Source organism: Rana temporaria, chromosome 8 (assembly GCF_905171775.1).
Source record: "Rana temporaria chromosome 8, aRanTem1.1, whole genome shotgun sequence".
Taxonomy (NCBI): Eukaryota; Metazoa; Chordata; class Amphibia; order Anura; family Ranidae; genus Rana; species Rana temporaria.
This window is the reverse complement of record NC_053496.1, coordinates 136242356-136258581: the sequence shown is the minus strand read 5'-3', so window position 1 is coordinate 136258581 and position 16226 is coordinate 136242356. Positions and strand designations below refer to the sequence as shown.

At 42.3% G+C, this 16226-nt stretch overlaps 1 protein-coding gene across 4 annotated transcripts in view; it reads left to right on the top strand.

The window, feature by feature from the left end:
- PARG (poly(ADP-ribose) glycohydrolase) overlaps window positions 1-16226 on the top strand; it is a 237107-nt gene that overhangs the window by 174529 nt on the left and 46352 nt on the right. For all 4 annotated transcript variants that reach the window (XM_040320736.1, XM_040320739.1, XM_040320737.1 and 1 more), the window contains 2 exons: window positions 10521-10600; window positions 12255-12315. In XM_040320736.1, coding sequence (XP_040176670.1) covers window positions 10521-10600; window positions 12255-12315 — 141 coding nt within the window. The remainder of the gene's footprint in view (window positions 1-10520; window positions 10601-12254; window positions 12316-16226) is intronic.

Genomic DNA, 16226 nt, shown 5'->3' with positions numbered 1-16226 from the left:
ATCCCCTATTTGGTAAATGCTATAACTTTTGCGCAAACTAATCAACTACGCTACACAGGCTATCTGTGAATACCAAAGAGTCAGTAGCTGTAAGATTGAATCACAAACTGAACCGCAGTATAAACAAGGAAGAGAAGCTCCAATTGGAAAACTAGGACCGGTAAGAGGAATCAAACGATGTCCTGGTTGACAAGATGATCAGAATTGCCCTAGGGACGAACCATAACACTTTAACATTGGGACAAACCATGAAGCTGCCATGTATTTTTACAGTGTTACATTCTTGCTACACAGCTTGGTGTACATGTAAATATATAAAAATATACAGTAAGTAAAAGCTTGTGGAACAAAGAAAAGAACCCATCCAGTTATCAGAATCCAACATGTTTGCAATATTCACCCTTTACCCTGTGTTCTGTTTATACGGTTTGCTTTGCAATTTTTAGAGCTTACTTTAATGACTCTGTAACATAAAGCAATCGTTTTACCAACTAGAAAACCAATGCTTAATTGTCCCTCTTTATCATTTTTATTTACGAGGCGGATTCTACTCAGGCAATACAAGTTCAGAATGATTGATACATGTCAGGCTTGGGGCTTGTGTAGGCTGGCTTTGTTTTATGACTGCTGCGCTATGTACAGTATTTAAATGCAGAGCTACTAAAGACCATATGTTTAAAACAATGAGACGGGCTGCCTTTGAACTGCTTTGCCTGTAACGTAAAGAGATTTTAGTAGGATCTGCTGAATTCAGAGCAACACAAAGCAGGTCAAACTGAGTCAGGTTCCTGTTTCATATAGAGGCTTGGAGTGCAAACTGCAGCGCCATCTTGGATAGGTGATGTGCTGTCTGTGATTGCTGATTGTTTGGGAGTTACGTTATGTGGCCACTTCTCTTTATTTTTCTCTATGCACCACTAACACACTGAGCCAATTGGTTTTGGGATAGCTTCCGGCTTACTCCTGGGGACCTATTCCATATAAGGACCTACCCACCAGTTGGACCTACGCTTCCTGCCAAGGATTGCTGTTTGACAATCGTCATATAAAGCCTTGACTGACCTCTTTTGGCATATGCCACCAGTGGTCAACAAGTTCCGGTAAGCCTGCACTTTTTCCGGTGATGGGATTGTCACGTTAAAGGAGTCACGCTTTTTCTATTTATTCACCTTTTCACTTGAATGACTTGTGGATGTTGATGAACTTTGCTACATACCTCGGATCATCACACTTAGGAGTTTTTGTTGGACTTTGTTTTTATGTTTGATACCACCTTAGGTGCATCAGTTCACGTGCCAGTTGGCACTGTTGTCACCCCTCGCTACAGAGGAATCTCACATGTTTCACAATTTGTGTCTAACATTTATTAATGTTATATGTGTTTTATTTTTTACTATACACATTTTTTGGTATTTTGATATTCATTTATTAATTTTAGCGCTACACATACGTATTTTTTTGGTTGTTTTGCTTTTTTGAATAAGCCGTGTCAGCAGCTACCATTTACGCACACCTGGCAGCGCAGGGTATCCACTCTCAAACTGAGTCTTGGGTTAGCCACATTAAACAATTCAAGTAAAAGGGAATCTGCAGACTTGCAGTTAAAGGGTTCTTCCAATGCAGTAAATTGCGAATGTAGTCCATCTACACAGGGACTAGTTGCTTTCATCCCGACACCATAGCACATGGGTGCCCAACCTGTGGCCCTTCAGCTGTTGCGGAACCACAAGCCTCATCATGCCTCTGCCTTTGGGAGTCATGCTTCTAATTATCAGCCTTGCAATGCCTCATGGGACTTGTGGTCCTGCAACAGCTGTATATTGTCCTAAAAAATCCAATAAATCTTTTGTGAAACTTAAATTCAAATACATGGAACCAGGAGTCACAAATCTTAAATTCACAAATCTTCATCCCTGTAAAATGGGAAAGGACCCACACAAATTTAAACTGTAAAAGAAGTAAAGAAGAAAAATATAACCTGATATGAGCACCACTTCAGAGTGTTCCAAAAATAGAAGATATTGCATATGATTGATGTCCAACATGTACCATTTGGGCCGGCAACATCCCCTTAAATTCTTAATCTGTATCCAGGTAAGGCTACTAGAAAAAAGTGAAACCCTTTATCTGATATGGGCTCTGAACATATGAACATATCTTCTCAGATGAACAGGTTTATAAGCCGTATTTAAAAATACAAGTATGGATATATTGCTCCATTAAAGTGATTGTAAAGTCTATTTTTTTTTTTTTTATTAAAATAAGCAGGTTTATACTTACCTGCTCATCGCAATGGTATTGCACAGAGCCGCCCTCCACCTCCTTTTCTGGTGTCCGTGCCAACGATCTTGAGTTATTCTGTTCTTTGTCTTCCCCATAGCATGCCTCTTGCTTTGTGGGCAAACATGAAAGCTCGCTCCCAACCTGGGCTGTGTGTGTCCATAGACACACGCAGAGTGCCTCTACCCCACGCTCTGCCTACAGCGTTTGACTGGCAGCTGCAGGAGCCAATGGCTCCCACTGTTCTCAGCAAAGCCTTTGAGACCAGGAAGTGAGGGAAAGAAGACCTGCAGCCAGGCACAGTTCTGGATCAATACACACAGACCATGCATTAAGGTATAAACAACCTTTTAGACTTTAGAACTTGGCGACTGGCTCACGCCGATATACGTTGGCAAAGTGGCACGGGTGCGCAAAACAACGTTACCCATAGGTCGCTGCGTCATCTGCGGCTAGCAAACGCGTGCCTGCCAGTCCCGTGGGCCCATGATCGTGGCACAGAGAGGCAGAAAGCGGAGATGCCTTTGTAAGCAAGGCATTTCCTTCTACCTAGCTACATGACAGGGATCTACTGCTACCAGTGTTGGGGAGCAGTGATCTCTGTCATGTTACATAGTAGGTGAGGTTGAAAAAAGACACAAGTCCATCAAGTCCAACCTATATGTGTGATTATATGTCAGTATCACCTTGTATATCCCTGTATGTTGTGGTCATTCAGATGCTTCTCTAACAGTTACTTGAAACCATTGATGCCCCCCCGCTGAAACCACTGCCTGTGGAAGGGAATTCCACATCCTTGCCACCCTTACAGTAAAGAACCCTCTACGCAGTTAAAGGTTAAACCTCTTTTCTTCTAATTTTAATGAGTGGCCACATGTCTTGTTAAACTCCTTTCCGTGAAAGTTTTATCCCTATTGTGGGGTCACCAGTCTGGTATTTATAAATTGAAATCTTCTCCCCTCTCAAGCATTTCTTCTCCAGAGAAAATAAGTTCAGCTCTCGCAACCTTTTCTCATAACTAATATCCTCCAGACTCTTTATTAGCTTTGTTGCCCTTCTTTGTACTCGCTCCATTTCCAGTACATCCTTCCTGAGGACTGGTAACCAGAACTGGACAGCATACTCTAGATACGGCCGGACCAGTGTCTTGTATTATGTGATTTATCGTTTTATTTCTGGAGTTGATACCCTTTATAATGCATGCCAATATTTGAGGCGATCAACTCCTTACATGCAGACATAGTTTGTGTATAACTTACTGTTGTGCAATGTGGGGATTGTCTTTAAATGTTGTTTTATGATACCTGTTTTATGTTCAATAAATACTTGTTATTTTTATTATACTGTGTTTAACCAGTGCCGTGAATAGTCCCCCCAAAATCCCTTTTCCCCCTTTCCCTTGACCTAATTGGTGACAAACATTTGGTTTCAAGCAGCCAATGGTGTCTTAATTAGTTAGGTCTCCTTATTTTGCATGCCAATATTCTTTTTGCTTTGTTTGCAGCAGCTTAGCATTGCATACCATTGCTGAGCCTATCATCTACTAGGACCCCCAGGTCCTTTTCCATCCTAGATTTCCCCAGAGGTTCTCCCCCCAGTGTATAGATGGCATTCATATTTTTGCCACCAAATGCATTATTTTAAATTTTTCTACATTGAACCTCATTTGCCATGTTCTAGTGAGCCCACCCCCCTACAGTTAGAACACAGAGTTTAACCCCTTCCCTGCCAGTGACATTTACACAGTAATCGGTGCCTTTTTATAGCACTGTATGAATGCCAATGGTCCCAAAATAGTGTCAGATCTGTACGCCGCAATGTCAGTCACGATAAAAATCGCAGATCGCTGCCATTAATAATAAAAATGCCATAAATCAATCTCCTATTTTGTAGACGCAATTACTTTTGCGCAAACCAATCTGTATATACGCTCATTGGGATTTTGGAAAAAATATAAAAAATACGGAGAAGAATATTGGCCTAAACTGAGGAGGAAATTATTTTTGCTATAATAAAAAAAAAAGTAAAAAATATTGCCTTTTTTACGAAATTGTTGCTACTTTTGTTTATAGCCCAAAAAATAAAAATCGCAGAGGTGATCAATTACCACCAAAAGAGAGCTCTATTTGTGGGAAAAAAAGGACGTTACTTTTGTTTTGGTACAACTTGCATAATTGTCAGTTAAAGCGACACAGTGCCGTATTGCAAAAAAGGGCTTGGTCAGGAAGGGGGTAAATCCTTCTGGCGGTCAAGCGGTTAATTTGTCTTTTACATCTGCCTAGAGTTCATATTCAGCAAAATGGTTACTAGTGTTTTACATTAACTTAATGACTAAGGTCTAATGTTTGGATTCTGAGCCCTTGGGTTCCAGCTATACTCCTGTATTCTGCATGACTAAGGTCTAATCCTAGGGTTCTGTGCCAGTTTGTTCAGGCTATACTCCTGTATTCTGCATGACTAAGGTCTAATCCTAGGGTTCTGTGCCAGTTTGTTCAGGCTATACCCCAGTATTCTGCATGACTAAGGTCTAATCCTAGGGTTCTGTGCCAGTTTGTTCAGGCTATACTCCTGTATTCTGCATGACTAAGGTCTAATCCTAGGGTTCTGTGCCAGTTTGTTCAGGCTATACCCCAGTATTCTGCATGACTAAGGTCTAATCCTAGGGTTCTGTGCCAGTTTGTTCAGGCTATACTCAGGTATTCTGCATGACTAAGGTCTAATCCTAGGGTTCTGTGCCAGTTTGTTCAGGCTATACTCCTGTATTCTGCATGACTAAGGTCTAATCCTAGGGTTCTGTGCCAGTTTGTTCAGGCTACACCCCAGTATTCTGCTTGACTAAGGTCTAATCCTAGGGTTCTGTGCCAGTTTGTTCAAGCTATACTCTGGTATTCTGCATGACTAAGGTCTAATTCTAGGGTTCTGTGCCAGTTTGTTCAAGCTATGCTCTGGTATTCTGCATGACTAAGGTCTAATCCTAGGGTTCTGTGCCAGTTTGTTCAGGCTATACTCCTGTATTCTGCATGACTAAGGTCTAATCCTAGGGTTCTGTGCCAGTTTGTTCAGGCTACACCCCAGTATTCTGCTTGACTAAGGTCTAATCCTAGGGTTCTGTGCCAGTTTGTTCAGGCTATACTCCTGTATTCTGCATGACTAAGGTCTAATCCTAGGGTTCTGTGCCAGTTTGTTCAGGCTATACTTCAGTATTCTGCTTGACTAAGGTCTAATCCTAGGGTTTTGTGCCAGTTTGTTCAGGCTATACTCATGTATTCTGCATGACTAAGGTCTAATCCTAGGGTTCTGTGCCAGTTTGTTCAGGCTATACCTCAGTATTCTGCATGACTAAGGTCTAATCCTAGGGTTTTGTGCCAGTTTGTTCAGGCTATTCTCTGGTATTCTGCATGACTAGGGTGTAATCCTAGGGTTCTGTGCCAGTTTGTTCAGGCCAGTATTTTGCATTTCTAAGTATCTATTAAAAGATCTGTTTTGATTAGTATTGATTTGCCTGAAAGATGGAAGGCTGAAGATAAACAGTCTCTTCTTTGGCTGGCGCTCAGAATGCATGCATCTGCCTTTTTGTTAAATTGTAGCAGAGTTACGTGGTAGGCTTGACAGAAGCTCTTACAAAAAGTGAAATAAATATAAAAGACTTCTGACTCACCGGAGGAAAAATCTTTCCTGGAAGCCATTTGTCAATGACTTAATTTCACAAGAAGCATTGCCTTGCTTGCTACATTTACTTAGCAGTGTTTCTTAATTGGATAGATTCTGGGATTTGCATTCTTCATTCCCAGGAAAGCAGATGTTGCTCACGTCTCCATTTATAATGTCTGGGTGTGTTTACATGCTCCATAGGCATATGTGGGGGCCTACCAGAAAAAGGGATCCCATGAAGGGGTTAATTAGAGGTTTTAGTTATTCTGTTGGGTTAATTTATCAAAGCAATTGTTAAATTAATTAGTCACCTAACCAGTGCACTTGACAGATGTGGCTTATTTAGAATTACATTTGTAAAATATTTAGATGTCATCTTCCTACAATATCATGTGATTGGCAGGCTCTGGAAATATTCATGTGCAGTTAGGTCTGACTGTACTCTATCGATCTACTTGGTTACAACCAGCATGTCGTATTTTTACATGCGATTTATTTCCAGTGGCTATAGCCTCTAGCAATCATCACTGGGTTCTCCAGACAGGGACGGCCTCCCCCAGCAGTCATTGGCTAAAAGTGCTGATAGAATGCTGGTTTTCCAGCATTGATCATTTGACAGGAGCCTACCGCTAGACCAGCTTCTGTTGAACAGTCAGTGGTCTGAAAGTCTGCCGGTTCTGCAGGAACTGGACAGTTTTCGGTCCGTGTATACCCTACTTTAGATTTCATTAATTGGCATTTTTTTAGGTTGGCGTAATATCTCTTGACAACTAAATGAAGGAATTGGTAATCAAAGCTGACGTTTAGAAATCAACTTTTGCTGAAAAAAAATTACGTTTTAAAGCCCAACCATTGTGCCGCACTACAAAGTGGGAAACGGTAGTCTGTAATTATACATATAAATGAGAGTAGCCACATTTCTCATTTTATGTACAAACGCTGAATAGAAATAGAAAATAGATAGGAAAGTTCCAAACAAGAAACATTGGAAATCAAAATTTCTAGATATATTCTGGGTATGCCTTTGATTGGAAATCATGCCTTGTTATTTAAGAGAAAGTGAAATCATGGGGGAATCGGAAACTGACATTGATGCCAATCACTCTGGGGAAAAAACACATTCTCCAGTGATGGCTTAAAATTGGGATAATGAGATCCAATCAGCATTAAATTATAGATGCTGTCCAATTTGTGTAGATAAATGTTGCTAGCAGCACAGTAATGCCACGATCTAATTGCTAATAGATTTTGCTGGCCAGAGAGTGTTTTGCTCTTGTTCTCTCCACAGTAATAATCATGCAAGCTAGAGCTAGCTGTCTGTGGTGTGCTTGTTTTTGGCCATAATGTTGGTTTCCATGGTCTGCTGGCATAAAATCAGGGTATGTTCAGCATTCTTGAAGAAATCTCAAATTCTTTTTAGATTCAGACCACATTTAATGTTATCTCAATGACAGCATACGGTGTTAAGTATTTTTACTGTGGTGTTTTGCAGATTGCTCTCATCTATATTTTAAATGGGACATTTTTGGTTGTATATCGAGGCCGGATCGAAGGCAGTGCCGGGATGGGCTGTGTCTTCCAGGTTTCATCACGCCCCCCCCCCCCCCCCCCAAAAAAAAAACTAACATTTTAATGAAGTGGAAAGACTGAGAGGCAGCACACATTCTTGGTGATGCAAAGTTGGACTGACTGCACAGTGCTCTGCCTCTATCCATTGCGCTGCATCATTTGTTTCAATGGTTCAGGGGAGCAGACTAGGATGCACACTAGGATGCACTAAGTGCCTGTCTGCACCTTGGAAACATAACCTTGATCAAGGGTGGAAGAAGAAGTATAGGCTGAAAGACCTGCTTCTATCCAGACCTGCTCCAATATCTGCCCCCCTTCTATGATGCTGTAGTTGCAGATTTGAAGGTAGTCCTCCATTTGTGAAGGGGAACTGGACTTTTGAGGGGGGGAGGCAAACTCTAATGTGATTGAGGCTGACTATGATGTGTTGTGGGCCCCTGAAGTATAAGGGGACTTTGAGATACGGTGCTCCCCAATGTGGTGCCAAAGAGAGGATGACCTCCTCATCCAGCACAGATAACCATGTCCTTCAGCCCAATAAATGCAGTTTGGGACTGGGGTGTCTAGTGATTTTGCATACTTTTTTAAAGGCTGCTATGACTGAAAAAAGTTGCGAGAAGCTGGCCTAGTACATGCGTGTTTGTTTGTTTGTTTTTTTTGCAGCCTTGTTGATACGCATAGAACTAGTATTTCCTGTTCACTCCTGCCCCACATCTACAGTACCCAGAAGTAGTGGTAGACTACTCAATCTGTCAGACAGTGTGACAGTCAATCGGTGATTCACACATAGCCAAAGGAGAGAGCTGGCGCGACAGAAAAACCGGGAGTGTTAGGTAGAGGTGATCAAATGAAGGTGTGTTGACAGTATGCCCCCTGACTTTACTGCACCCCCAGAACAGGCAGGCTAAATCTGACCCTGTTATAAATGCCCCATAATCCCAATTTGCAGAACGGTCTGTTTACATGGTGCGGACGTTGTAGCATTTTCAAAATGAACATCATGCCATGCCTGCTATACCCCCTTCAGGCCCTTCCAACCCTTATTCAAAGTCCCTTTTCTTGAGTGGTCAATCTGGCTCTTGTGAATGTCCTATGGGCCCAGATGCTATTTTCACTGCTGAAACTGTGGGGGGGGGGGGGTTATGGTTCTGCCAGATGCTAACTTCTACCATGTGTCGTGTCACCTGACTAGGTTGCTGGATTGGTGCCGCCGCTGGCCTCTCAAATAGTGGGTACAGGTGGAACAGGTATTGACAGAGTTTCCGATGGATTCTGTGCCTTGGTTCTGGACAGCCCTGCCTACCTCCGTTCTCACCCACCCTACTATGGGTGAAACCTGGCTCGTATGCTCCAAAGTGTTCCGGTTTTCCTGTATAGTTCTGAGTCCTTCTCCGCTTACCCCCGTAGTAGGGAGCCCCGCCTTCAGTACCGGCCTACGTGACTCAAGATTTCAGCCATTGAAATCCGATGGCCTTTTTCAGGCCGGGCATTTCATAGTGGCTGGATGCTGGGTTACCAGACATCAAATTTTGGATGATCTGACCTTTGTGGGATTATCTTTCTGGCAAAAGTTACAGTTGGCTCATTTTCTTGGCTATCTACCATGCCCCGGATTCCTTCAGACATTGCCTCACTATGTTTGAACTCTTATGTCTCAATAAATCCCAACTTACTGTCTGCTTGTTTCCCCACCGCTGACTTATCAACTTCCATATATTTCCAAATATCCTTGCAGATAAGCAGGTGGAGAGAATTCTGTTTTTCTGTTTGTTCCAAACACCAGGAATCCGGTTTGAAATTGTTAACGTGGAGGTATTCTACACCTGTCAAGATTCAGAAGATGTTCCCCCAATGCCCTGACACCTGCTCGCAGGGTGGAGAGGAGACTGGCTCAATTCTTCGTTTTTTCTGGTACAGCAGCTTGTGTGGTACAGATTTACATATTGGCTGTAAAAAAGGATAACATTTTCCGAAATACATAAAATTTCATGCAATGCTTTTGGATAATTGTAGGTCAGTAAGCCTCACTTTTTGTCTGAAATAACATTTACTGAAAGTTATAACCACTCATCCACTATGAATATTAAAAAACGGAATATTAAAATACTATCTATTTGTATGAACTGGGTTTTTCTAAAGATATCGTTTGGTTGGTTTTCCAGCTTAGAAAAAAAAAAAATCAGTAGTTTTTATTAGTTACCTTCATTAATGTGCAGAAATCTAAATGGCTGCTATGAGTTACTGCACATTAAACTTTCCTTATGTTAGAGAGGCCTAATGATGAGTATCTCCTTGTATGTCTATTGAATGTTTGTCGCATCAATTTGTATCCACTTTGAACAGTATTATATGTCTATTTTCTGTGATTTCTTGATGTATACATTTATTCTTATGGATGTTCAAGGCAATTTTTTTTGTAAGTCAAAAACCTATTATAGGGTTACTTCCAGACCCAAATAAATTGTTATTAAACATTATTTTAATTTAACATTTGTAATTTAGCCAAAAGGGACAACTCTTCTGTTGGAGCCCATCTAAACTTTTCCATGTCAATACATTTGCGCTTTCAGGTGCCTTTGTTCTCACTAGGCTCCTGAGGCAGTGCTCTTAAACATGAATGTATTGCATTATTCCAGCTAAGCATGAAGGCACATAATGTGAATACATGCTATTTTCAGTCAGGGTACTGTGTGGCGAGATTTGTTTTCTACCAGTAGGCTGCGGGTCATAAGATGGATCTTGAAGAAACTACATTGCACTGAAAGCTTATTTCTCAAAAGCTTCTCACCCTTTTATGATTGTGAAGTCTACTGTCAATAAGGGGGCAGTTTGGACACTCTGCAATACACAGAGAAAATTATTTATTGGTTGTCTATTATGCCTTTTGTTCTTGAGAGTACATTTCTTATATAACAGGCTACTGGGAGATAATGCAAAAAAAAAAGTTACAATTTAATATGTAAAACTGTCAATATAATTGAAGGTTTTACTTGCATTTACTTTTTACTTTTAATTTTCAGGTTGTTTGATGGTAAAAATCCAAGAAAATCTGAGAAGTTAAAAACGCTCTTCTGTTACTTTCGAAGAGTCACCGAAAGACGTAAGTGGCAGTCTTTTGCAGAAGATTTTGCTTACAATTGAAAGTTATAAAACTTTGCAAACAGATAATTTTTCCCTTTCACTGATGGCCACTAGTAGGTGACACCGAGGAGGAGGCACTGGTGGGCAGAGATTGACAGCACTGTTGGGACTGCACTGATGATCAGAACGCTGTCCCTTTTAGAGAAGCCGGTTATCGGCTCTCTTCTAAGGTACCGATAACTGACTTCTATTTGCATCCATGATCAGCTGTGATTGGACACAGCTGATCATGTTGTAAAGGGCCACTGATTGGCTCTTTACCTCAATCTTTGATCAGCAGTGTCCTCATGACACTGTCAGCACAGAGCCCGGCAGCACATATGATGGCCTCCTGGAACTAGCCAGCTGCACTGTAGCCATCATTTGGCTATAGCGCAGTCTGCAAGTGGTTTAAAGTATATGTAAATTTACCCACTAAAATCACATACAAGATTTAAATCTTTAATGTAAAATTCCAACAGTTAATTTAAATTCTGAAGCTTTCATGGTACTTCTGCCAGGAAGATCCTTATTCAGGCTTTTTTTGTTCTAGGGTGACAGCACTTTGCCCCGGTCTTCCAACTGTGTTCCTGCATTGTAATCACATCACACAAACATCTCATGGAGACTGCAAGTGGCCATTGTGCAGCAATTGTCCACTGTTGTCACCACAAGGAAATGCACAAGTTTTTTTGCAGCAGCTTCTTTCATCCCAAAAGGCTATAGGAAAGATATAGAACAAAATAATCCAAGGTCAGCGCCCAGGTAAAGATGGTACTGAATGGTTCCCTTTATCAGTGCTCTGTTCCTGGATTAATTATTTTGTTCTATGTCTAATTCAGGACGGCAATCCACACCTGTATATAGGCTAGTGAATTAATTCTAGGTCTCCTGGTCCATTAGTTGCTTTTCATTGTATAGCATAGAAAAAGTTTCCCTTTCGTTCATGGACGGACGCAGCCTTAATCTTGACAATGTGGGGAATAGCCTTCCTTTAGGAGTGACTAGGCAGAAAGTGTTAACAACTTCAAAGCTGAACAGCCCCGTCCAGGGTGCGGTCCTACTGACTATATATCCCCTCAGCCTGCACCAAGCAGTTCAGTTTTTTTTTCTGCCTAGTTAAAGAGAAGACATGGCTCCCTTCGGGCCCATAAGCCTGAAGGCTTTATTTCAAATCTACTTTGGATTTTGGTTTTATGCTTGGTGCAGGCTGAGGGGATATAGTCAGTAGGACCGCACCCTGGGCGGGGCTGTTCAGCTTTGAAGTTTACACTTTCTGCCTAGTCACTTCTAAAGGAAGGCTATTTCCCACGTTGTCAAGATTAAGTGTCCGTCCATGAACTCAGAGAAGGATTATAAAATCCTATTTTTTTTTTACATTTTGGCTCGATGATATATCTATTATTCAGTGTTAAGAATCCAGTTTGGGATCATGGCACCACCATTTGCCTTTATAATTGTACAATTTCTGTGAAACTGCAGGTTCTGGTGATGTCTTATCACCAGGGTCTCTGAAAAATATAAGAAAACAGTGTGGCATTTTGCTTGTAAGTGATCATGGAGAACTGAAGTATTGGAAGAAGTTTACCATTGACGTAATTTGTAGAGACTTACTACTTTTATCTTTTTTCCAGGACCTACAGGATTGGTAACCTTTACAAGGCAATACTTAGAGCGGTTTCCTGAATGGGAAAAGTAAGTATACCGCTATGGTATATATTCATCAACATGCTAATAAAATTTAAGGAAATACATTTTCTTTTTCCCCTAGTCGTAAAATAGAGGACACGAGATCCTAATCTTAAACCTATGGTTATGCAGCTACCTTCAGGTGTCTTTAGACGATGGACCTCTTCTCTCTACTTTGCTGGATGAAAGAAGTGGGGAGGCCTGTAATGTTGCTTCAGGCAATGGAACTTATGTAGGCACTCACCTTGGCACATGGTGCATCGTGTTGAGTTACCTGCAGGTTGCTATACAGCACAAAGGCTATGATCTCGCTGTGGCAGAGCCCTGTTCCTAATGGGGGACCTTTTGAACGTCTGCCCTTTGAATACGAATACCTGTTTGGTCCCTCCTTGAATAAGATACAGTGTTGTGAAAAAGTATGTGCCCCCTTCCTTATTTTTTACACATTTGTTACACTTAAAGCGGTAGTAAACCGCATTCTTTTTTTTTTTTTTAAACTCTGCCAGACAATGGTATAATGTACATTGCATACTAGCAAATTATAAAATACTTACCTTAGAATGAAGCCCTCCGGCGGTGTGCTTTTTGCGATTCGGCACTGCGTCGCTTTAACTGACAATTGCGCGGTCGTGCGACGTGGCTCCCAAACAAAATTGGCGTCCTTTTTTTCCCATATAGAGCTTTCTTTTGGTGGTATTTGATCACCTCTGCGGTTTTTAGTTTTTGCGCTATAAACAAAAATAGAGCGACAATTTTGAAAAAAATATATATTTTTTACTTTTTGCTATAATAAATATCCCCCAAAAATATATAAAAACTATTTTTTTTCCCTCCGTTTTTAGGCCGATATGTATTGTTCTACATATTTTTCGTAAAACAAATTGCAATAAGCGTTTTTTGATCGGTTTGCGCAAAAGTTATAGCGTTTACAAAATAGGGGGTATTTTTATGGCATTTTTATTAATATTTTTTTTTTACTAGTAATGGCGGCGATCAGCGTTTTTTTTTTTTTTTTTCGGTACTGCGACATTATGGCAGACACTTTTGACACATTTTTGAGACCATTGGCATTTTTATAGCGATCAGTGCTATAAAAATGCATTGGATTACTATAAAAATGCCACTGGCAGGGAAGGGGTTAACACTAGGGGGCGGGGAAGGGGTTAAGTATGTTCCCTGGGTGTGTTCTAACTGTAGGGGGGGTGGCCTCACTAGGGGAAATGACTGATCTTCCGTTCATACACTGTATGAACAGAATATCAGAATTTCTCTCCCTGACAGGACCGGGAGCTGTGTGTTTACACACAAAGCCCCCCGCTCTGTAACGAGCGATCGCGTGTGCCCGGCGGCGATCGCGCCGCCGGGCACGGGCGGGGGCGCGCGCCCCTAGTGGCCTGCGTGAGAGCTTTCGCGCAGGGGAGCCGACCTGCCGCCGTAAAATTATGGCGGCTGGTCGGCAAGTAGTTGAGGACCGCTTAATGCCGATATAAGTCGGCAGAATGGCACGGCTGGGCACAATGACCTATGGGTACGTCCTCTTTAAGTGCCCAGTCGTGGGTCGCGCGCTGCCCGGTCCGAAGCTCCGTGACCGCACCCGCGGACCCGATCGCCGCCGGTGTGTGTGATATAGGGAAAGACGATCACTGACGTCACATGTCCAGCCCCGTCCCCCCTACAGTTAGAAACACATATGAAGTCACACTTAACCACTACAGCGCCCCCTAGTGGTTAACTCCTAAACTGCAATTGTCATTTTCAAACATAAGAAAGAGACTGGACAAAATGGGATCCATGGAAGAGTTCCAAGGTGAAAGCCTCTGCTGTTCAACAAAAACACAAAGGCTTGCCTCACTATTGCCCAAAAAAAACAATCTGGAATACCCTTAAGACTTTTGGACAAATATTCTGTGGACCGATGAGACAAATGTCTTCCTTTTTGGAAGGTGTGCATCCCATTACATCTGGCATAAAACTAATATAGCATTCTGTTTATTCGTTTTGTGACCTAAAGCTCAAGCACACTTGAGTTATGCAGCAGGATAAAGATCTGAAACCCCCCAGCAAGTCCACCTTGGAGTTCTGCTGAATCTGGAACTGAAGACGCTCAACTTGTTCCTACAGGTTCCAAAGTCCTGCAGGGAATCAGCCTGGTCAGTAGTTGCCTCCCTTTTCCTCTGGAACTTTATGACCTCCGTAGATATTTGGGATGCTTACTTGCGCATTCCCATCTCTTCTTCTCATCAACACTATCTGCGTTTTGCCGTGGGCGGGCAGCATTACCAATTTGTCGCCTATTCTTGGTCCTCTGGGTTTCCACCAAGGTGCTGACACCAGTCTTTGCTTTGTGCCTTTCCCAGGGGATATACATTGTGGGTTATCTGGAGAATCGCCCCCTATAGGGCTGGTCCTCCCTATCCCTGTTAAGCCAAAGTACAGTGGGCAAAGAAACGGTAAGGTGTCCAAACTTAGTGAGAAAAAAGCCTCAGTCTTACCACATCCCTATCCCTAACATTGGAATATCTGTCTCCACTGTATAGACAGTTTCTCGGGTCTTGCAATCTAAATTTTTGTTGTTTATGTCTTGTTATCATTTCTGATTGAATAATTTTGCCCCCGACTAGTGTATTGCCCATGTTTATTCCCCTTGGTCACCTGGATGCTGTCTTTCATGTCAAGTCCTGGCCGTCATTTAATTTAATCAATACATTTATACTATTTTGATACCTCTTTTGACCTATTTGTTGTCACTAAACAAACCCAGTCTTCCAATTCAAAGTCCCGTTGAGGAAAACACACCACTTGTGGTGTACCCAGATAAGTACAGTGGGCAGTGCAAACTTTACAAAACATCAATTGGACCTGTGGTAATTTCTGGAACCAACTCCACTACTTGGAGTACCTGGTCTGCATGTTGGGTACGACCCTGTCCAGGATCTCCCTGCCCAGGGACAAACTTCTAACCCTCCACTCATGACAAGGCACTTTGGTCCCAGAGCTGACCTTAAGTTAATGCCTGTGTGAAGAACTTGGATCTGATTGTAGCCCCCTTGAAGGAAGTGCCGTACATCCATTTTCTTTTCTCCTGACTGCTAAAACTCAACATTCTGGCAGCATGGGCTCAGTCATTCCATCCCAAGCATCTCACCTGAAAGTCCAGTCTATACACCCCCCGCACTGTGCAGCTGCTGCCCTACACAGACTCCTCATTGGATCTCGCCTCATTATCCATCACCTCCGGCTCTCTACTACTCTGGGCGCCTCCCTCTGGGTTCACAGGAGCTGTAACCACAAAGGAGACATTGGGTATCAATGCGTGCTAAGAGAACACTGGGTATACATCTGCCAAAAATGTTGATTTGCGGCAGAACCCCTGGTTGGCGACGGCTGATCTAAAGGTTATGGCTCTTCCCTTCCCTGTTAGCCCAGGTTCACTCTGGGCTGCGGGAGTGAAGCCGTGCGAGTTCAGCTGAACTCGCACAATTTCACTCCCACTTGTCAGTTCCGATTTCGGCCACCATTACAGAGACATCTGTGCAGGTTTCTGCACAGATGTCAATGTAAATCGCAAGCCGAAATCACAAAAAGTAATACAGAAACTACTTTTTGAAATCAGTGCAGCACCGCAGATGGGCTGTCGCACCGATTTAGGATGGTGCTATTGCCGGCAAATGCCACCGATTTGACATGTCAAATTACACCAGTGTGAACCAGGGCTTAAGGTGAACTCTGTCAGATCCATTAATGCTTCATTTGGCTTTTCAGCATCAAGCATCCGTTTTCTCAGATTTTTGTGGCTGCCACCTGGTCTTCTGTTTACATGTTTTACCAGATAGACATTTAGGCCTTCTCTGATGCCAGTTTCAGGCTTAATGCTGGCCATACACTATACGAAAATTCGGCCGAAAATCGGTCGTAAA